At 38.3% G+C, this 24,289-nt stretch overlaps 1 protein-coding gene across 2 annotated transcripts in view; it reads right to left on the minus strand.

Annotated features, from left to right (window-relative positions):
• LOC122073473 (O-fucosyltransferase 7-like) overlaps nt 1-24,289 on the minus strand; it is a 35,673-nt gene that overhangs the window by 9,262 nt on the left and 2,122 nt on the right. For both annotated transcript variants that reach the window (XM_042638067.1, XM_042638066.1), the window contains exons 5-9: nt 22,822-22,910; nt 22,469-22,649; nt 22,247-22,375; nt 22,005-22,138; nt 21,693-21,906 (exon numbers count right to left, since the gene is read on the minus strand). In XM_042638067.1, coding sequence (XP_042494001.1) covers nt 21,693-21,906; nt 22,005-22,138; nt 22,247-22,375; nt 22,469-22,649; nt 22,822-22,910 — 747 coding nt within the window. The remainder of the gene's footprint in view (nt 1-21,692; nt 21,907-22,004; nt 22,139-22,246; nt 22,376-22,468; nt 22,650-22,821; nt 22,911-24,289) is intronic.

Consider the following 24,289-nt stretch of genomic DNA (forward strand, 5'->3'; position numbering starts at 1 on the left):
TGAATAAAGATTTCATAACCAAAGGAAGGAAGAGATTAGGGGCCCTAAAGAAGTAGAAAACGACAAAACATTACACAAGAACAATACAAAGCTAAGGAGAGGGGGTACTAGGCTGAAGAATGGAATGAGGTAAGCCCCAGGAAACAACAATAACCCTAGTCCTTGGGGAATCAACAATGCCCCGCTGAATAATCAAAGAGAGCTTGGTACTGACATCAAAGGGGATAGATTTTTGCTCAAAGGATCTTCACCTTAAAATTTAGAAGTAGATGATGCTCAGTGAATACGAACCAGAAAGTGTTCATCTTGCAGGATCCGAAAACCCGTCAATCTGTGACATCTTCTTCCATTCTCATCATCGCATCTCTCCCATACAACAATAGAAATGTAGAAAAAAAAGAAGCATAAAATTGATTGAAATCTTACAACTGAAACCCTAGTGTTAGGTGGATTAGAACCACATTTATCTTCCTCTTATTCCTCTCTACTCCAAAAATCACGTTTAATTGTTGCATGACTAGTCAAAGTTGGGCTTCTTTCTCAATAACCAAATCCTTCTGCCAGTTTATATATATATATATATATATAATCGTTTTACACAAACCATAAATTACAAAAAACTCAAAACAACTCAAAGGTTGGTGGGATTATGTCCCAACTGATGATCAAAAAACTGAAATTTTAACTGCAATCCAAACTACCCTGAAGGGACTCCCCTTCTTGACGCAGAAGGACTACCTATTGAGGATGCTGTTAATACTCTTATTTCAATATTGCAAATTACTTTTTAGGTAACCCATCTCGTCTCAAAGATTGAACGGTAGAACAACTTTCCAATCTTAGGTGTAAAAAATTACGCGACTTCAAATGGTACAAAGATACTTTCTTAACCAAAGTCCTTACTCGACCTGACGCAAACTTTCCCTGCTAGAAAGAAATTTTTTTTACAGGACTTCCAACTTTATTTTCTGAAAAAATCAAACGTCTTCGTAAAGAAAATGATGGGATTATCCCGTATGATCAAATGACTTACAACCAAATTATTAATCTAATTCATGAAGAAGGCTTAGCCTACTGTACTGATATTAGATTAAGAAAACAAATTAACAAAGAAAATAAATTTTATAAAAAAGAATTAGGAGGATTTTGTGAGCAATTTGGTTTTGCCCCTCTTAAACCTCCGACAAAACATAAACACAAATCCTCTCGTAAATTCTACAAAGATTTTTACAAATCTAAAATGTATACCTCACACAAATCATTTACTAATTGAGTTTTACCAAAAGTCCCCTTCTAAATCAAAACATATCAAGTATAAGAAGCCTTTCAAGGCACCTAAAAATTCAAAACAAGACCAAACTTCCCAAGGGTGTTTTACATGCGGCAAACCTGGCCACATCGCCAAATATTGTCGTGTTTCAAAAAGAATTAATTCTTTGCAAATCTCTGAACAAGACAAATCTCAAATTCTTGCTCTACTTCAAGAAACCTCTTCTTCATCCTCTGATGAACAAGAATACAAACTAAATCAAGTCCAAGCTTCTGAGCATTCCATTTCTAGCTCCACTGATAATGACCACTTCCAAACCTGTGCTTGTGACTCTTGCATTATTGGTTTAAGTTGTGAAGATTGTGCTCCCAAATCTGTTCGTATGTTACGAGCATCTCCCCAAACAAATATTTTTGAATACATGGATAATTTAGCTGATCCAGAACAAAAAAGAGCCTGCTTAGAACAACTCAAGCAATACGTTGCTTCCCAAAACACTCCCCAACCTTATAATCTATAAAAAATAATACGAAAATTCGACAAACTCCAAACTCCTCCAACCCTTGACCACTCTGTAAGAATCAAAATTCTTGAAACCATTGCTACAACATTGCAGTATGAAATTAAAACTATCAAACAACAACTGTCTCTCCTATCTCGTCCACAAAATCAACAGAACCCTTCAACAAACAATGAATCTGACTCAAACAAACCATTTGTAAATCCATTCTCAAACCCCAAGTCAAATACTGGATTTGTTAATACCATTTCCTCTCAAAATTGGTATATCCACATAACTCTTGTAATCAATGCCTCTTTCAAATTATCTACCATCGCCCTTGTTGATTCAGGTGCCCAACTTAACTGTATCAATGAAGATGTCATTCCAACCAAGCACTATGAACGGACAACCCAAAGATTGGCTACCGCCAATGGATCTGGTTTGAATGTCCAAGACAAATTATCAAATACCCATGTTTGCAAAAATGGTCTTTGCCTCCCCCAAACCTTCCTTCTAGCCAAAGACCTTGATCAAACTATTATCCTTGGCCATAGTTGTCAAGGCGTCGCCTAGGCGATGACTAGGCATCCAGGCGGTTTGCCTGGGGCCTAAGCGACAGTCGCCTTGTTGCACTACATGTCGCCTTATGTTTCGGCACTTATTTATGCCAAATATCATTCAAGTAAATGTTTTTAAATATTTATGCCAAATATTTAAATATCATTCATTTGCTTAAGATATTATCCATAAATAAGCAAATACCCCCTATTTGAATCCAATAAAAATAGTTTAAAAATCAAATTCCAAAAGGATAAAAAGTCAACCCCCCAGTCCAAGAACAAAAACTGGATTTTGGTTATAGGGACGATTTTCAACTTTTAAATGCTGGGGTTTTTCTTAATTATGAAAATTTTATAAATTCTATCATGTTAAAACATTGCTAAAAATCAAAAGTCTGATAATATAATATTTTGTTTTGACATTCATAAAATTATTTTCATTTAAGCGATTTTAACAATATTCGCGCACTTAAAAATAAGTTTGACTGAAGCATAACTTCGTCATTGAAACTCAGATTTAAGTAATCTTAGACTTGCTAGAAAGCTGGTTTTATGTTATAACTAATACAAAAAGTCTCATGTAAAAATAAAATCATTTGACCAGTCAAACTTATTATAGAATAAGAGCATTTCTCTAAATGTTGATTTTTTATAACTTAATATGACTTAATGTTAATTTCTTATGATTTGATGTGGCTAAATGTTGATTTTTAATGGCTTGATGTGGCTTAATCTTGATTTTTTATGATACAAGGTATATATAACTTACTAATGTTAGAAAATAGAAAAAATAAAAAATAACACTTGTTCGCCTTAAAGCAGTCGCCTTCTCGCCTAAGCGCTTAGACAACTCTCCACCGCCTTGGTTCGCCTTGTCGCCATGCCAACTATGTCCTTGGCCAACCCTTTCTTGAAAAACTCAAACCTTTCAAAATTACTCAAGACAGTATGACTACCAAGTTTCATGGTCAAAAGGTCATTTTTCCCTTCTTACAAGCTCAAACGTCTATCAACCAAAGTACCAATAAAACTAAACAACTAAATTTTCTTAAAACTGAACTTCTCCATCAAAGAATTATAGAGCAAATTAACCATCCCAAAACTATCCAACAGATTAACCAACTTCGTTCCAAATTTGAATATGACCTTTGCTCTAAGGTTCCTGATGCCTTTTGGCATCGTAAGAAACATATGGTTTCCCTCCCATATACTAAAAATTTTTCTGATCTTCAAATCCCTACCAAAGCACGTCCAGCTCAAATGAATCAAAACCTTCTTGAAACTTGTAAACAAAAAATTAATGACCTTCTTGCTAAAAACCTCATTAGGCCTAGCACCTCTCCCTGGAGCTGTATGGTCTTCTATGTTAACAAAGCCCGATGGCAAGCTTTACTCTCAATTTTCGAATTTCAAATTGAATATATTAAAGGAAAATCCAATTCTGTCCCTGACTTCCTTACTCGTGAATTCTTACAAGGCCAGACTCCTCAAATTAACCTTCTCAAGATGGCTCCCCCTAAGGAGTCTACTTCTTCAAACTCCCTAGTCCGCTCCAAATCCAGTTACGGCACCACTGCCGCCCCCTCAAACCAAATTGTTACACGTAGCCAATCCCAACTGGCCTCCTCAAACAGTCCTTATTCTCATGCCGTGGTCCTTTCCTCGGCCCCTAGCCCCCTTCAAACCACAAACAAAGCCAGCTCCAGCCTCCAAACGACCCAGGCCAAATCTCTCCAAACAGCCCAAGGATCCAAACACAAAAGCCAATACCATGAAAAACCTCTCAAAGAAGATCTCTTCACTATTGAAGATGTTCTTGAAAATTATATTGACTCTCCATCAAACATGGCCCAACGAATCTTCTTTCAAGGGTGGGACTATTATTCCCCTACTGCGGCAAAAACACAAGAATTCTATGAATACATTCTTGTCGACACTGACTTTGTCAGGCTCAAAATCAACTTTGGCAAAAATGACCTGTCCCTGGTTACACATACAACTGTAACCATTTGCAAAGTCCTTAGCCTTAAAGATTGGAACAATCATCCCCTCACCAGCAAAAACTTTTCAAATACTTATACCCCTTCGGGGTATCATTACTATGACTACTAGGAGGCATGGTACAAAGCATTCTTATTCCAAAACAAGAACAACAGGCATTCCTGGATCTTTTGTTTCGATTACAAATTCAATAATCATACACCCCTCTGGTTTCCTCGTTGGTGGGATCAATATGGCCCTATAGTCGATATCCTTCCGCAACAAATACAAGCATCCTTCCAAATATTCTGCAAACATACCCAACAGCAACCGCACCAATCTGATCTCTTTCGATTCTTCCTCCACTGCCGCCTAGCATGGATCCTTTTTTGGGATTATGAGATCAATGACTTCCAAACCCAGGACTGGATCTCCCCCGTCCTCTCATGCGTTTACCACGTCAAATGGTGGGACAATTGTGATGTCTCCAAGTACGAAAAGTCGACCCTCATCCAAAGCCTTATGGGTCTCAAACTGGTTCCGTTTCTCCTGGCCTTATCCAAATCAAGTATCAAAAGCGAAAAAGAACCCCTTCTGGCACGTCTTGCCGAACTTGGCTCCGACTCAGAACAAGATTCCAGCGATGGTGCCTATATCCTAAGCTCCATCAAAGGATCTATGTTGGCTCATTGCCATCATAAAAACAAATGGCCCAAAACCCCAAGTCAAAATCTTCGACCAATTGTTGATTTGGTCCTTAACGTCTGCCAAGACGGTTTTAAACTGGCCGACTGGTGATGTCGCTAACTCACGTAGTCAAATAACCACGGACAACCTCGATGAGGAAAGGTGGTACTGCAACTGTCCCAGGTTAAAGGGCAGTCAGGCCAATACTAGGCTCAGTTAAATATGGTATACTCCCTAGATCAAACCAATACGGAAAACAGTATCCCTGACGCATGGAATGCCGTGGTAAGATCTTAGAAGATTCCAAATCAAAAGATCTTAGAAGATTCCAAATCAACGACCAAGATCAAAACCAACTTTTGGCGCCAACAGTACCTCCAAATAATGCCAAATGCAAATTCAAGTGCACAGTACTAAATTTCATTGTAATTTTGGACAGTGCTAAATGAAATTCAAATGTGCCGCAAACCCAAATACAATGTAAATGTGCTCTCTTAGTCTATAAAAGGGACACTCCTCCTCTTCACAAATCACTTGGTCATTTTACTCCTAAAATTCTAGAATTAGAGAGAAGCTCCCCAAAGAAAGTTCGTCCCTCTCAAGTTCTTCAAAGCCTTCAAGATCAAGCTCTGCCAGACTTCTCAAAAGTTCCGCCGGTCTTCAAAACTTCAAGCAAGATTCCGATCGTCCCCTCCAAGTCAGATCGCCCTCAAAGATTAGCATCAACAACCCTCAAAGCTCCATCAAAGACCAACCACCCTTCTTCTCAAATCTTCCAACCTAAGCCTACCCAAACCTTGTAATCAAAGATCTCCAAATAATATCGAAGTTTACATACAAATTTATAATTTGCATCATTATTTTCTGCATTTTCATCTGCATCTACCATCTGCTTCTAGTTCTATCTTCAGATCAAAGCCTACAGTAGTGCCTCTTGATTCTGAAATATAGATCCAGTTAAGCAGTATTTACTTTATATTCTTATTTTTGAGTTCTTGGTCTTGCATTATTTATTTGTTTATTTTAATTTTGCACAAATTAGTTCTAGGTACGGTATTGCACCTATCCTAGTTCTCGTCTCCTTGCTGGATCGGACTACGGTATTGCACCGATCTCGTTCTTCTCACCATACAGAACTAGGAGAACCCTATTTCCCTGGATTTTGGTGTAGATCGATCCTGTTATATGGTATCAGAGCATATAACAGGATCGATCTAAAAGTGTGATTTCTTGTTAGGACATAATCCCACCAACCATTGAGTTGGCCAGTAAAGCCTGAAATAAGCAAGGTTGCAACAGCATTGTCAGCTGTATTTTTGATACGATGTGCGTTGCTTACCATTGTCATTTCTTGCAATTTATTCATGAGATTATGTTCAGATAAACCATCTATATTCCATTCATAGATGATTCCACTTTGGTAAGAAGCTTGAGGAGCAGTTCCTCTTGTTTCTATTTGAAGGTCAAGGAAGACCGGATGTTAGGTTGAACTTTGGTCAATTTGATTAATTTGAGGAAGGACAGGAGACTCATAGTCAGAACTAGACGAAGAGTCAGAAGAGTATCCTTAAAGAGTGAGAACTACTTGGTTGGCAGATTCTGCAGTTGCATGATTTTGCGTTGGTGTCTCTGGGGCAGATAAAGTTGCGAGACGATGGTTAATTTGGTCAAGTAAAAAGGATTTGTTAAGTTCTCGTTGTGTTTGTGCAATGTTATATGGTTTGAAAATGGGAATATTAGGAGAAATAGTGGCAGGACTAAGGATGAAGAGGCCACAGGTTTTTGTTCGACAAGGCACTCAACTCGGGAGAGTTGATCACCTATGGTTTGAAGACTTAAATTTGTAAAATTTAATTGTTCAATTTGTTTTCTATTTGGGTCATCTTGTTTGGCAACTTTAAATGGGGAAGCAATTAAATCTGTATTTTTGAAGGTATATTTGATGCTTTTAACCGGGGGATGGATAGCAGCGGTAGTTGGACCGGTGCTAAGAGACCAAGATTTGTGGGTAGTACTTTGAACAGAGATTTGGTTATGCCAAGGATAATCTATGTTGTTATCCTGGGCATAAATTTCAAAATAAGTAAAAAAGAAAACATTTGTTTTAAGATTTGTCATAAAATCGTACCAATTTGTTCTGATTTGGGCTTCTTGTTCAAGATTAAAGGTTTTAAAGAACCAATCACGTTTTTGTTTGTTCTTTGGTGATTCAAAATCTGTTCGAATTAAAGGTTTGTCAATTTGGTATTCATCATTGGTTTGAAGCATATAACCACCTGGGTCATGTTGGGGCGGAACCACTTCTGACTGGGTCAGAGATTGGAGATGGTTTTGGTTAGATTGGGTTGACTCAGGAACAAAGGACGAAGTTTCATAGGTTCCATGGACAACATTTTGGCCAGAATTTAATCCAGCAAGGTTTGGGATTGGAGAAGGAGTTCTTGGTGGAGAATTCAAGGGAAAATAACTTGAAGAGGTTGATGCACCAGAGCATGACCTACGAGAATTTTGATAAACTGGAGGAGGAATTTGTTGGTTAAATAGAAGGGTAACTAATCCGTCTAAGTCTTGGGAGATAGACTGGATATTGGTATTTGAAATTTGAGGTTGAGGGGCAGTCGTTTACAGCTGCCACTCGGCAGGGAAAGAAATGTCTTTCCACTGGACAAGTTTAAGGTAAACCATTTGCCCTTGAACGCAATCGGTTTCAAGGTAGAGAGTAGAGCCTCGAGGAGATCTTTTAAGGGCTCTGGGTTTGACAGTCTTCATGGCTTTGTATTTGATACGATGAATGATAGCAATTGGAACCGATCCATGCATCGTTCTGTATCCATGGGTTTTGAGATTAATTTTGAGGGAATGGAGGATATTTGGATCTTGGAGTACTATGGACATGTCAGGGTAAACATTAAAATGGACATGACCATAACAAAGACTTGTTTCAATGGCTCCAAGAAGGGAATCACTGAAATCAAGGAATCTTTGGTCACGCAAGGCCAATAACATGGAAGTGTTCAGGCCTTCACGATGCAGAGGTTTGATAGCCACTTTGACGAGGCCGACATGGACATAGTTGAATTTGTTTTTGAGGTGGTCTTGTAAAGACCTTGGATCAAAAAGTGTGATTTCTTGTGTTTCATTCGTGAAATTTATGGTTTGTTCTACAGTTTTGATGGTTTCGAAGTGAGAAAGCCAATCTCTCTCATAAACTTCTCTTTGTGAAATTTTTGGCATGTCCCATTTTTAGAGTCTTCTGTCAAGATCAGTTATTTGTTCATCATAATTGAGCACATTAGAACTTATGCTTGCCTCATTTGCCGATCTCATCGACATGGAGCGGGATAGACGACTCATGGTTTGAGATTTCTTAAACTAGGGGTAACCTCCTAGATCTTGTCATATAAGGAGGTATTTCCAACATAAGTTGGGCACAAACGTGGTCTTACACTCTTTTGCCACTCCTAACAATCCAAAGGCTTATACACCCGCACAAAACAAGAAGTAAAACGATTACACAAAAGAAAAGAAATCTGCAAAGCAAAAAACCGAATTCACCACCACCATGGCTCTGATACATAAAACAGGATCTATCTACACCAAAATCTAGGGAAATAGGGTTCTCCTGGTTCTGAATGGTGAGAAGAACGAGATCAGTGCGATACCGTACTCCAATCCAGCAATGAGACGAGAACTAGGATAGGTGCAATACCGTACCTAGAACTAATTTGTGCAAAATTAAAATAAACAAATAAATAAAGCAAGACCAATAACTCAAAAATAAGAATATAAAGTAAATACTGCTTAACTGGATCTATATTTCAAAATCAAGAGGCACTACTGTAGGCTTTGATTTGAAGATAAAACTAGAAGCAGATAGTAGAAGCAAATGAAAATGCAAAAAATAATGATGCAAATTATAAATTTGTATGTAAACTTTGATATTATTTGGAGATCTTTGATTCCAAGGTTTAGGTAGGCTTAGGTTGGAAGATTTGAGAAGAAGGGTGGTTGGTCTTTGATGGAGCTTTGAGGGCTGTTGATGCTAACCTTTGAGGGCGATTTGAATTGGAGGGAACGATTGGAACCTTGCTTGAAGTTTTGAAGACCGGCGGAGCTTTTGAGAAGTCTGACAGAGCTTGATCTTGAAGGCTTTGAAGAACTTGAGAGGGATGAACTTTCTTTGGGGAGCTTCTCTCTCTAATTCTAGAATTTTGGGAGTAAAATGACCAAATGATTTGTGAAGAGTGTCCCTTTTATAGACTAAGAGAGCACATTTACATTTCATTTGGGTTTGCGGTGCATTTGAATTTCATTTAGCACTGTCCAAAATTACAATGAAATTTGGTATTTTGCATTTGGCACTATTTGGAGGTACTGTTGGCGCCAAAAGTTAGCTTTGCTCTTGGTCGTTGATTTGGAATCTTCTAAGATCTTTTGATTTGAAATCTTCTAAGATCTTACCACGACATTCCATGTGTCAAGGACACTGTTTCTGTATTGGTTTGATCTAGGGAGTATACCATATTTAACTGAGCCTAGTATTAGCCTGACTGTCCTTTAACCTCGGACAGTAACAGAACCACCTTTCCTCATAGAGGTTGTCCATGGTTATTTGACTAGGTGAGTTAGCGACATCACCAGTCGGCCAGTTTAAAACTGTCTTGACAGACGTTAAGGACCAAATCAACGATTGGTCGAAGATTTTGACTTTAAAGTGGCTCGTCGTGATTTGCGAGAGGTCACTATTTTGAATTTGCTTGAAGATGACGCCTTGGAACTGGAGGGCTCAACATCTGGATCATCATCAGAGGGGTTTTGGGCCATTTGTTCATGATGGCAATGAGCCAACATAGATCCTTTGATGGAGCTTAGGCTATAGGCACCATCACTGGAATCTTCTTCTGAGTCGAAGCCAAGTTCGGCGAGACGTGCGGTTTCTTTTTCGCTTTTGATACTTAATTTGGATGAGGCTGGGAGAACTGGAACCGGTTTGAGACCTGTAAGGCCTTGGATGAGGGTCTACTTTTCGCACTTGGAGACATCACAATTGTCCCACCATTTGATGTGGTAAACACGTGAGAGGACAGGGGCGATCCAGTCCTGGGTTTGGAAGTCATTGATCTCATAATCCCAAAAAATGATCCATGCCAGGGGGCAGTGGAGGACGATCTGAAGGAGATCAGACTGGTGCAGTTGTTATTGGGTATGTTTGCAGAATATTTGGAAGGATGCTTGTATTTGTTGCGGAATGATATCGACCATAAGGCAATATTGATCCCACCAACAAGGAAACCAGAGGGGTGTTTGATTATTGAATTTGTAATCAAAACAAAAGAACCAGGAATGCCTGTTGTTCTTATTTTGGAATAAGAATGCTTTGTACCATGCCTCCTGGTAGTCATAGTAATGATACTCGGAAGGGGTATAGGTATTTGAAAAAATTTTACTGGTGAGGGGATGATTGTTCCAATCTTTGAGGCTAAGGATTTTGCAAATGGTTACAGTTGTATGTGTATCCAGGGACAGGTCATTTTTTCCAAAGTTGATTTTGAGCTTGACAGAGTCAGTGTTGACAAGAATGTATTCATAGAATTCTTGTGTTTTTGCCGCAGTAGGGGAATAATAGTCCCACCCTTGAAAGAAGATTCGTTGGGCCATGTTTGATGGAGAGTCAATATAATTTTCAAGAACATCTTCAATAGTGAAGAGATCTTCTTTGAGAGGTTTTTCATGGTATTGGCTTTTGTGTTTGGATCCTTGGACTGTTTGGAGAGATTTGGCCTGGGTCGTTTGGAGGCTGGAGCTGACTTTGTTTGTGGTTTGAAGGGGGCCAAAGGCTGAGGAAAGGACCACGGCATGAGAATAAGGACGGTTTGAGGAGGCCAATTGGGATTGGCTATGTGTAACAATTTGGTTTGAGGGGACGGCAGTGGTGCCGTAACTGGATTTGGAGCGGACTAGGGAGTTTGAAGAAGTAGACTCCTTAGGGGGAGCCATCTTGAGAAGGTTAATTTGAGGAGTCTGGCCCTGTAGGAATTCACAAGTAAGGAAGTCAGGGACAGAATTGGATTTTCCTTTAATATATTCAATTTGAAATTCGAAAATTGAGAGTAAAGCTTGCCATTGGGCAAAATTTTGTTTTGAAGCTAAATTTGAGACATCATTTTGTAAAACAAATTTAGCAACATTGCAATCAACACGAACTAAAAATGGTTTGTTTCATAATGCATTTTGAAATTTTTAGATGCAGAGAACTATAGTTAAAACTTCCTTTTTAATGGTGTTGTAATTCTTTTGAGCTGAGTTCCAGGTACCAGAAGTAAACTAAACAAGCTGTTCTTTATTAGTATTTGGAAGTTTTTGTTTGAGAATTCTGTCATATCCAACATCAGAGGCGTCAGTTTCGACAATTTTGAGTGCCTCAGGATTGGGGATGAAAAGGCAAGGAATCTCTTTAACCAATTTTTTGATTGTTTGAACGGCATTAGTCTAAGTAAAAGACCAAGGTGTCGGATTCTTTTTGAGCCTGAGTTATAATTTGGGGAAGGAAGTCTCGAACGTAATTTAAACTTCCTAGAAACCTTTGTAATTGGGTTTTGTCTAAAATTTGGTCGGAAAATTTGTCACTAAAGGATATAGCTCGATCGATAGAGGTTAAGGTACCCTTTTCGATCAGATGTCCGAGAAAGCAGACCTTGGTGAGGAAGAATTCCATTTTTATTTTTGAAAGGACGAGGCCGTTTGATTTTATAGTTTAGTAAAAAGTTCGAAGGTGTTTGAAATGTTGCTCAATTGAATCCGAAAAAACTAGAACATCATCAATATAGACAATTGTAAATNAAAAATCTTATTGGGGTTTTTTTTTAAAAAAAAATTGTTTTTTTTTTATTTTTTTATTTTTTATTTTTGGTTTTTTTTTTAAATAATGTTTAAATGGACCGAATAATTCCGTTTAATTCGGATTCGGTCCGAATTATTCGCGAATTATATTCATTTTTGAAAAAGTCGCGAATTTTAAAGAATTTTATTTTTAATTCGGATTCGGTCCGAATTTTTGATAAAATTCTTTAAAATTCGGTTCGGCCGAATAATTCGCGAATTATTCGGCCGAATTGCTAACTATGTTCAGGCCTTCACGATGCAGAGGTTTGATAGCCACTTTGACGAGGCCGACATGGACATAGTTGAATTTGTTTTTGAGGTGGTCTTGTAAAGACCTTGGATCAAAAAGTGTGATTTCTTGTGTTTCATTCGTGAAATTTATGGTTTGTTCTACAGTTTTGATGGTTTCGAAGTGAGAAAGCCAATCTCGCTCATAAACTTCTCTTTGTGAAATTTTTGGCATGTCCCATTTTTAGAGTCTTCTGTCAAGATCAGTTATTTGTTCATTATAATTGAGCACATTAGAACTTATGCTTGCCTCATTTGCCGATCTCATCGACATGGAGCGGGATAGACGACTCATGGTTTGAGATTTCTTAAACTAGGGGTAACCTCCTAGATCTTGTCATATAAGGAGGTATTTCCAACATAAGTTGGGCACAAACGTGGTCTTACACTCTTTTGCCACTCCTAACAATCCAAAGGCTTATACACCCGCACAAAACAAGAAGTAAAACGATTACACAAAAGAAAAGAAATCTGCAAAGCAAAAAACCGAATTCACCACCACCATGGCTCTGATACATAAAACAGGATCTATCTACACCAAAATCTAGGGAAATAGGGTTCTCCTGGTTCTGAATGGTGAGAAGAACGAGATCAGTGCGATACCGTACTCCAATCCAGCAATGAGACGAGAACTAGGATAGGTGCAATACCGTACCTAGAACTAATTTGTGCAAAATTAAAATAAACAAATAAATAAAGCAAGACCAATAACTCAAAAATAAGAATATAAAGTAAATACTGCTTAACTGGATCTATATTTCAAAATCAAGAGGCACTACTGTAGGCTTTGATTTGAAGATAAAACTAGAAGCAGATAGTAGAAGCAAATGAAAATGCAAAAAATAATGATGCAAATTATAAATTTGTATGTAAACTTTGATATTATTTGGAGATCTTTGATTCCAAGGTTTAGGTAGGCTTAGGTTGGAAGATTTGAGAAGAAGGGTGGTTGGTCTTTGATGGAGCTTTGAGGGCTGTTGATGCTAACCTTTGAGGGCGATTTGAATTGGAGGGAACGATTGGAACCTTGCTTGAAGTTTTGAAGACCGGCGGAGCTTTTGAGAAGTCTGACAGAGCTTGATCTTGAAGGCTTTGAAGAACTTGAGAGGGATGAACTTTCTTTGGGGAGCTTCTCTCTCTAATTCTAGAATTTTGGGAGTAAAATGACCAAATGATTTGTGAAGAGTGTCCCTTTTATAGACTAAGAGAGCACATTTACATTTCATTTGGGTTTGCGGTGCATTTGAATTTCATTTAGCACTGTCCAAAATTACAATGAAATTTGGTATTTTGCATTTGGCACTATTTGGAGGTACTGTTGGCGCCAAAAGTTAGCTTTGCTCTTGGTCGTTGATTTGGAATCTTCTAAGATCTTTTGATTTGAAATCTTCTAAGATCTTACCACGACATTCCATGTGTCAAGGACACTGTTTCTGTATTGGTTTGATCTAGGGAGTATACCATATTTAACTGAGCCTAGTATTAGCCTGACTGTCCTTTAACCTCGGACAGTAACAGAACCACCTTTCCTCATAGAGGTTGTCCATGGTTATTTGACTAGGTGAGTTAGCGACATCACCAGTCGGCCAGTTTAAAACTGTCTTGACAGACGTTAAGGACCAAATCAACGATTGGTCGAAGATTTTGACTTTAAAGTGGCTCGTCGTGATTTGCGAGAGGTCACTATTTTGAATTTGCTTGAAGATGACGCCTTGGAACTGGAGGGCTCAACATCTGGATCATCATCAGAGGGGTTTTGGGCCATTTGTTCATGATGGCAATGAGCCAACATAGATCCTTTGATGGAGCTTAGGCTATAGGCACCATCACTGGAATCTTCTTCTGAGTCGAAGCCAAGTTCGGCGAGACGTGCGGTTTCTTTTTCGCTTTTGATACTTAATTTGGATGAGGCTGGGAGAACTGGAACCGGTTTGAGACCTGTAAGGCCTTGGATGAGGGTCTACTTTTCGCACTTGGAGACATCACAATTGTCCCACCATTTGATGTGGTAAACACGTGAGAGGACAGGGGCGATCCAGTCCTGGGTTTGGAAGTCATTGATCTCATAATCCCAAAAAATGATCCATGCCAGGGGGCAGTGGAGGACGATCTGAAGGAGATCAGACTGGTGCAGTTGTTATTGGGTATGTTTGCAGAATATTTGGAAGGATGCTTGTATTTGTTGCGGAATGATATCGACCATAGGGCAATATTGATTCCACCAACAAGGAAACCAGAGGGGTGTTTGATTATTGAATTTGTAATCAAAACAAAAGAACCAGGAATGCCTGTTGTTCTTGTTTTGGAATAAGAATGCTTTGTACCATGCCTCCTGGTAGTCATAGTAATGATACTCGGAAGGGGTATAGGTATTTGAAAAAATTTTACTGGTGAGGGGATGATTGTTCCAATCTTTGAGGCTAAGGATTTTGCAAATGGTTACAGTTGTATATGTATCCAGGGACAGGTCATTTTTTCCAAAGTTGATTTTGAGCTTGACAGAGTCAGTGTTGACAAGAATGTATTCATAGAATTCTTGTGTTTTTGCCGCAGTAGGGGAATAATAGTCCCACCCTTGAAAGAAGATTCGTTGGGCCATGTTTGATGGAGAGTCAATATAATTTTCAAGAACATCTTCAATAGTGAAGAGATCTTCTTTGAGAGGTTTTTCATGGTATTGGCTTTTGTGTTTGGATCCTTGGACTGTTTGGAGAGATTTGGCCTGGGTCGTTTGGAGGCTGGAGCTGACTTTGTTTGTGGTTTGAAGGGGGCCAAAGGCTGAGGAAAGGACCACGGCATGAGAATAAGGACGGTTTGAGGAGGCCAATTGGGATTGGCTATGTGTAACAATTTGGTTTGAGGGGACGGCAGTGGTGCCGTAACTGGATTTGGAGCGGACTAGGGAGTTTGAAGAAGTAGACTCCTTAGGGGGAGCCATCTTGAGAAGGTTAATTTGAGGAGTCTGGCCCTGTAGGAATTCACAAGTAAGGAAGTCAGGGACAGAATTGGATTTTCCTTTAATATATTCAATTTGAAATTCGAAAATTGAGAGTAAAGCTTGCCATTGGGCAAAATTTTGTTTTGAAGCTAAATTTGAGACATCATTTTGTAAAACAAATTTAGCAACATTGCAATCAACACGAACTAAAAATGGTTTGTTTCATAATGCATTTTGAAATTTTTAGATGCAGAGAACTATAGTTAAAACTTCCTTTTTAATGGTGTTGTAATTCTTTTGAGCTGAGTTCCAGGTACCAGAAGTAAACTAAACAAGCTGTTCTTTATTAGTATTTGGAAGTTTTTGTTTGAGAATTCTGTCATATCCAACATCAGAGGCGTCAGTTTCGACAATTTTGAGTGCCTCAGGATTGGGGATGAAAAGGCAAGGAATCTCTTTAACCAATTTTTTGATTGTTTGAACGGCATTAGTCTAAGTAAAAGACCAAGGTGTCGGATTCTTTTTGAGCCTGAGTTATAATTTGGGGAAGGAAGTCTCGAACGTAATTTAAACTTCCTAGAAACCTTTGTAATTGGGTTTTGTCTAAAATTTGGTCGGAAAATTTGTCACTAAAGGATATAGCTCGATCGATAGAGGTTAAGGTACCCTTTTCGATCAGATGTCCGAGAAAGCAGACCTTGGTGAGGAAGAATTCCATTTTTATTTTTGAAAGGACGAGGCCGTTTGATTTTATAGTTTAGTAAAAAGTTCGAAGGTGTTTGAAATGTTGCTCAATTGAATCCGAAAAAACTAGAACATCATCAATATAGACAATTGTAAATTGTCCGTAAGAATTATAGATATCATTCATAATTTTTTGGAATTCACTGGGAGCATTTTTTAGGCCAAATGGCATGACATTCCATTCATAAAGGCCAAAGGGGGTTGTGAAGGCAGTTTTGTAACGATCATTTTCATGAAGCTAGATCTGCCAGAATCCAGATTTCATATCAAATTTTGAAAATATTTTGGCTTGATAAATTCTTTGTAAAAGATCCTTTTGATTGGGAATTGGATAACGAACCCATTGGAGGGCGTCGTTAAGGGGTTTGTAATTAACGACTAGTCTTGGGGTTTCTCTTTCAATCTCAGAGGCTTCGTTAATATAGAAGGCCGTACAGCTCCAAGGAGAGGTGCTAGGCCTAATAAGGTTTTTAGCAAGAAGGTCATTAATTTCTTGTTTACAAGTTTCAATAAGGTTTTGATTCATTTGAGTTGGACGTGCTTTGGTAGGGATTTAAAGGTCAGAAAAATCTTTAGTATATGGGAGGGAAACCATATGTTTCTTACGATGCCAAAAGGCATCAGGAACCTCAGAGCAAAGGTCATGTTCAAATTTGGAACGAAGTTGGTTAATCTATTGGATAGTTTTGGGATGGTTAATTTGATCTATAATTCTTTGATGGAGAAGTTCAGTTTTAAGAAAATTTAGTTGTTTAATTTTATTAGTACTTTGGTTGATAGACGTTTGAGCTTGTAAGAAGGGAAAAATGACCTTTTGACCATGAAACTTGGTAGTTATACTGTCTTGAATAATTTTGAAAGGTTTGAGTTTTTCAAGAAAGGGTTGGCCAAGGATAATAGTTTGATCAAGGTCTTTGGCTAGAAGGAAGGTTTGAGAGAGGCAAAGACCATTTTTGCAAACATGGGTATTTGATAATTTGTATTGGACATTCAAACCAGATCCATTGGTGGTAGCCAATCGTTGGGTTGTCCGTTCATAGTACTTGGTTGGAATGACACCTTCATTGATAAAGTTAAGTTGGGCACCTGAATCAACAAGGGCGACGGTAGATAATTTGAAAGAGGCATTGATCACAAGAGTTATGTGGATATACCAATTTTGAGAAGAAATGATATTAACAAATCCAGTATTTGACTCGAGGTTTGAGAATGGATTTACAAATGGTTCGTTTGAGTCAAATTCATTGTTTGTTGAAGGGTTCTGTTGATTTTGTCGACGAGATAGGAGAGACAGTTGTTGTTTGATAGTTTTAATTTCATATTGCAATGTTGCAGTAGTGGTTTCAAGAATTTTGATTCTTACAGAGTGGTCAGGGGTTGGAGGAGTTTGGAGTTGGTCGAATTTTTGCATTATTTTTGTAGTTTATAAGGTTGGGGAGTGTTTTGGGAAGCAACGTTTTGCTTGAGTTGTTCTAAGCAGGCTCTTTTTGGTTCTGTATCAGCTAAATTATCTATGTATTCAAAAATATTTGTTTGGGAAGATGCTCGTAACATACGAATAGATTTGGGAGCACAATCTTCACAACTTAAACCAATAATGCAAGAGTCACAAGCACAGGTTTGGAAGTTGTCATTATCAGTAGAGCTAAAAATGGAATGCTCAGAAGCTTGGACTTGATTTAGTTTGTATTCTTGTTCATCAGAGGATGAAGAAGAGGTTTCTGCAAGAATTTGAGATTTGTCTTGTTCAGAGATTTGCAAAGAATTAATTCTTTTTGAAACACGAAAATATTTGACGATGTGGCCAGGTTTGCCGCATCTAAAACACCCTTGGGAAGTTTGGTCTTGTTTTGAATTTTTAGGTGCCTTAAAAGGCTTCTTATACTTGGTATGTTTTGATTTAGAAGGGGACTTTTGGTAAAACTCAAGTAGTAAAAGGTTTGCGTGAGGCATATACTTTTTAGATTTGTAAAAGTCTTTGCAGAATTTACGAGAGGATTTGTGTTTATGTTTTGTCGGAGGTTTAAGAGGGGCAAAACCAAATTGCTCACAAAATCCTCCTAATTCTTTTTTACAAAATTTATTTTCTTTGTTAATTTGTTTTCTTAATCTAATATCAATACAGAGGGCTAAGCCTTTTTCATGAATTAGATTAATAATTTGGCCGTAAGTCATTTGATCATACGGGATAATCCTATCATTTTCTTTACGAAGACATTTGATTTTTTCAGAAAATAAAATTGGAAGTCCTGTAAGAAATTTTTCTTTCCAACAGGAAAGGTTTGCGTTAGGTCGGGTAAGGATTTTGGTTAAGAAAGTATCTTTGTACCATTTGAAATCGTATAATTTTTTACACCTAAGATTTGAAAGTTGTTCTACCGTTCAGTCTTTGAGACGAGACGGGTTACCGAAAAAGTAATTTGCAATACTGAAGATAAGAATATTAACAGCATCCTCAATAGGTAGTCCTTCTGCGTCAAGAAGGGGAGTCCCTTCAGGGGTAGTTTGGATTGCAGTTAAAATTTCAGTTTTTTTATCATTAGTTAGGACATAATCCCACCAACCTTTGAGTTGGCCAGTAAAGCCTGAAATAAGCAAGGTTGCAACAGCATTGTCAGCCGTATTTTTTATACGATGTGCATTGCTTACCATGGTCATTTCTTGTAATTTATTCATGAGATTATGTTCAGATAAACCATCTATATTCCATTCATAGATGATTCCACTTTGGTAAGAAGCTTGAGGAGCAGTTCCTCTTGCTTCGATTTGAAGGTCAGGGAAGACCGGATGTTGGGTTGAACTTTGGTCAATTTGATTAATTTGAGGAAGGACAGGAGACTCATAGTCAGAACTAAACGAAGAGTTAGAAGAGTATCCTTCAAGAGTGAGAACTACTTGGTTGGCAGACTCTGCAGTTGCATGATTTTGCGTTGGTGTCTCTGGGGCAGATAAAGTTGCGAGACGATGGTTAATTTGGTCAAGTAAAAAGGATTTGTTAAGTTCTCGTTGTGTTTGTGGAATGTTATATGGTTTGAAAATGGGAGTATTAAGAGAAATAGTGGCCGGCACTAAGGATGAAGAGGCCACAGGTTTTGGTTCGACAAGGCACTCAACTCGGGAGAGTTGATCACCTATGGTTTGAAGACTTAAATTTGTAAAATTTAATTGTTCAATTTGTTTTCTATTTGGGTCATCTTGTTTGGCAACTTTGAATGGGGAAGCAATTAAATCTGTATTTTTGAAAGTATATTTGATGCTTTCCACCGGGGGATGGATAACAGTGGTAGTTGGACTGGTGCTAAGGGTCCAAGATTTGTGGGTAGTACTTTGAACAGAGATTTGGTTATGCCAAGGATAATCTATGTTGTTATTCTGGGCATAAATATCAAAATAAGTAAAAAAGAAAACATTTGTTTTAAGATTTGTCATAAAATCGTACCAATTTGTTCTGATTTGGGCTTCTTGTTCAAGATTAAAGGTTTTAAAGAACGAATCACGTTTTTCTTTATTCTTTGGTGATTCAAAATCTGTTCGAAGTAAAGGTTTGTCAATTTGGTATTCATCATTGGTTTGAAGCATATAGACACCTGGGTCACGTTGGGGCGGGACACTTCTGACTGGGTCGGAGATTGGGGATGATTTTGGTCAGATTGGGTTGACTCAGGAACAGAGGACGAAGTTTCATAGGTTCCATGGACAACATTTTGGCCGGAATTTAATCCAGCAAGGTTTGGGATTGGAGAAGGAGTTCTTGGTGGAGAACTCAAGGGAAAATAACTTGAAGAGGTTGATGCACCAGAGTATGACCTACTAGAATTTTGATAAAATGGAGGAGGAATTTGTCGGTTAAATCGAAGGGTAACTAATCCGTTTAAGTCTTGGGAGATAGACTGGATATTGGTATTTGAAATTTGAGGTTGAGGGGCAGTCGTTTACAGCTGCCACTCGGCAGGGAAAGAAATGTCTTTCCACTGGACAAGTTTAAGGTAAACCATTTTCCCTTGAACGCAATCGGTTTCAAGGTAGAGAGTAGAGCCTCGAGGAGATCTTTTAAGGGCTCTGGGTTTGACAGTCTTCATGGCTTTGTATTTGATACGATGAATGATAGCAATTGGAACCGATCCATGCATCATTCTGTATCCATGGGTTTTGAGATTAATTTTGAGGGAATGGAGGATATTTGGATCTTGGAGTACTATGGACATGTCAGGGTAAACATTAAAATGAACATGACCATAACAAAGACTTGTTTCAATGGCTCCGAGAAGGGAATCACTGAAATCAAGGAATCATTGGTCACGCAAGGCCAATAACATGGAAGTGTTTAGGCCTTCACGATGCAGAGGTTTGATAGCCACTTGGACGAGGCCGACATGGACATAGTTGAATTTGTTTTTGAGGTGGTCTTGTAAAGACCTTGGATCAAAAGTGTGATTTCTTGTGTTTCATTTGTGAAATTTATGGTTTGTTCTACAGTTTTGATGGTTTCAAAGTGAGAAAGCCAATCTCTCTCATAAACTTATCTTTGTAAAATTTTTGGCTTGTCCCATTTTTGGAGTCTTTTGTCAAGATCAGTTATTTCATCATAATTGAGCACATTAGAATTTGTGCTCACCTCACCTGCCGATCTCATCGATATGGAGCGGGATAGACGACTCATGGTTTGAGATTTCTTAAACAAGGGGTAACCTCCTAGATCTGGTCATATGAGGGGGTATTTCTGACATAAGTTAGGCACAAATGTGGTCTTACACTCTTCTGCCACTCCTCCCAATAGTCTAAAGGCTGTATATATATATACAAGAGAGGGTTGGGCACCCGCTAGTTTTCTTGGAGCTAGCAGCTCAAACAATGGGATGGGTCATTTCCAAAGGGGATGAGAGAGAGTGACACAAGCTAGGCATCCCCCGCAGCATGCCCCAGCATTTTCCCTATATATATATATATATATATGTCTTATATTATAGTTTTATAATTTAGTGATTACATTTACTTGTATAATGATTTTTGGAAGATAGGTAGGCTAATAACTTCTTGCATTAATCTAAGGTGTTATTGATTCAATTCTTATAAGGGTTAAAATTTCTTGTTTTACTAGAAATACAACATGCATGTAATATTGTTGAAAGGCGAGCCAGTCTGAGACCGCCCCACATCCAAAATGCCATATTGAGCCGGCTAAGGGCAGGCTTTTTCTTAGTCCAAGCCTGGCCCAAGCCCGGCAAATATAAACTTGGGCTGGGTTGTGCCTAAACTTAGCCCGCCCAAGCCCAGCCTGCTTAAATCCCTAACAGGCAGTATTGGCATCGGTTGGCTAAATTTAAGATACATATCGGAGGATATCATATCAGTATCGGAGATACTTTAAACATGGGTGACCCTGGACCTCTATACCGTGGGATTGTTTGTAGTTTAGATAGATTTGTATTGCTTCATTTATTTTCCTACTGTAAGTAGACCTGAGGTTTGTTTTCCTTTTCTGATTATACATTAGAGTTCAAGTTCTATATGTAATTTTTAGACTCAATATATATAAATATATTGTTGGGCGATGATTCACATAACTTTTATTTCCACAGCTTCTTCCCTCTCTGGGTTTCTGGGTATAATTCCTCACAACATATTTGTTTGTGGAATCTAAAATTTGTAGAGCGTCCAAAATGAATGTAGGACTACAAGCGGTGCCTCCATTATACCACAAGTTGCACATCTTTCAGACTTTCACCCAAACCCCTTACCCCTTTACAACCAACCATTATAGAGGCACAATGAGAACCACCAAGAGATTGCAGTTTCACACATTCTAACTGGAGAGCAACACAAAGATGGGACAATCCATACCTTGCACATTAATAGTGGAAAGTAGTATTGAAGATCAGCCATTCGAGAATCACCACCATATATTTCCCCTGCAGCAATGTAAATTGGTGTACTTGATGGATATCCAAGAGCAGAAAGGAACATCCCAACCTCCTTCGGAGTTAAAGGACAATATCCCTTGGCCCTCTGTTCCTCAGAATCAATCTCCTTTACCTTCCAATAGGCAGTGTTCTCTCTACAGGACAATAGAAAGAACAGGTCAGCATAGCTATAAAATGCATGTTTTTTCAAGAAATACTCCATATATGCAAAGGAAAGTTAAAATTCCCATGCCTGATTGTAGTTAGTTCATCCGCTTCAGCTGGGGAGAGACCATGTGTGCATCCACTGAAGGCTAGCATGTCCTTCTCATAACGTAAATGTAATGCAATGTAAGGACCATACGATCTCATGCGTTCCACCAACAACTGCAAGTCAACCACAAGGGGGAACCCGTAGACCATGTCATTGTAATTGTTGCAGCAAAGTCAGAACTAACATAGAAATAAAGCAAGCATGTGAGTCTGCTTATTTACTTTTCCCATTGCCTCTATACGAGGGGCAAAGCGAAGAGCCTCATAACAAGCACGACAACGCAACTTCTGAATATCTGGAGGCAAGTTATTATTTGCTAGGCGAGAATCAGATTTAGCAGCTCGAATGACCTATCAAAATGGATTGAATCAGAACTCTGTGTTTGGATTTTCAATTGCATCAAGCAAATTGATCTTGCATAAAAAAAATCCAGCAAGCCACACCTGATATTCTTCCCACATGGTAGCTATCTCATCTTGGTAGTAATCTAAACCAGACCAACTCCTGAAATGCTTCACTGCCCGGGTAGCATTTGCCAGTTCCTTCGGAAGTTTCTTAATAACTTTAATATCATTGGCCAAAGCACGTATAAAATGATCTTCATCAAAGACATCAGAGAAGTTGCTGCAATTGAAGTGAATTTTTTCAAGCATCGAACATCTCACATCTTAAATGGATACAACAAATATGGACAAGAAAAATGTGCTGCAATTGAAGTGAATTTTTCTAAGCATCGAACATCTCACATCTCACATCTTAAATGGATACAACAAATATGGACATGAAAAATGTGTACCTGGAATCCTGCCAAAATGAACGCTTATCAAGTTCTGGAATGACTAGAGTAGCATTTATGATACGAGCCACAGCTACCATGTCACAAATCTGCATTCAAGATAAGGATTCCTTTCAGCGCCAGAAGAGGGCTTTAAGTATGTGCTTGTGTAATATAAGCATGGTTTAAAGTATCTCCGATATCGATACGATACCCTCCGATACGAATCTTAAATTTAGCCGACCAATACGATACATGGAATTTTTAAAATCCTTTCGTATCGATATATATCCTACGATACATACCGATATGCACCAATACACTATCGATACGTACTGATACTCTATGGAAAATATAAAATCGAGGTGAAATATATGTTTCGGTATGTATCGGTACGTATCGGTGAATATTTGTATGTATCGATCGGTACGTATCGATGAGTATCAGTATGTATCGGTGAGTATTGGTATGTATCGGTGAGTATTGGTATGTATCGATCAGTATGTATCGACATGTACCGATATAGTGCTCTACAGTCATATATAATGGTCAAGATGGGTATTTTTTTAGAAAACACGATTTTTTGAGGGGTTTTTGTTCCAAAGTTGCTGTCATCCATATTTCTCTCTAACTAAAGTGGAAATCAATGTTGGAAACAAGGATTTTATATTTATGGAACAACTACAAATCTTTAATTCTTAGTGCAATACCCTCAATTTAGTGTTTATGCATAATACATGTTATCAATAGCTTTTTTTAACAATTTTTTTATGCAAAAGTGGTTAAAAAGGTATTTCATATTCATTTATCCATTTATGTGCTTATCTTTAGCGTATCTTAGCGTATCTCTGATACGATACAATACCCTTCGATACGTATCTTAATTTTGGTCGACCGATACAGCGACCGATACCGATACTTTAATCCTTGAATATAAGTCATATACGTATCTATATGCTAGAAGGTCTATTTGACAGTCCTCTTGTCCCATTCTTAAACTGACCTGGCAACCTTCCCAAACTTGTCCCAGCCAACCCCTCTTCTGGCCCCCAAGGAAAAAATAGCCCCACAAGAGTTTCTCTCACTGGGGGGGTGGGGGATAATACCTGGGTAACCATAGGAAAATACCTGCAAAATGAAACTATGTTTTCCTGAGAATGGCCTTTGCCTCTTTTATTCTGTTAGATTCAGAATTGCTCCCAACAACCCCCCAAATCAAGTTTTTAATCTGGTTTCAGGGTATTCCTACTCTTAATAAGAATTTCCTAAATCTTGAGTTTCAGATCAGACTACATATATAGCAACCGCACAACAGTCCACCATCCACTGAGCGCCAAGATAAAGCAGTCCACCATCCATCCAGTCTGGCTATGGAAACACTGTACAACTTAAATGCTCTAAGACTGATTAGAAATCCTTCACTTCAGTTGTACAAACCTTTGTGATGACAGTTATTGTGTCAAATGCAACTGCCTACACAATGATCTCC

The sequence above is a fragment of the Macadamia integrifolia genome, chromosome 3, assembly GCF_013358625.1.
Source record: "Macadamia integrifolia cultivar HAES 741 chromosome 3, SCU_Mint_v3, whole genome shotgun sequence".
Lineage (NCBI taxonomy): Eukaryota > Viridiplantae > Streptophyta > Magnoliopsida > Proteales > Proteaceae > Macadamia > Macadamia integrifolia.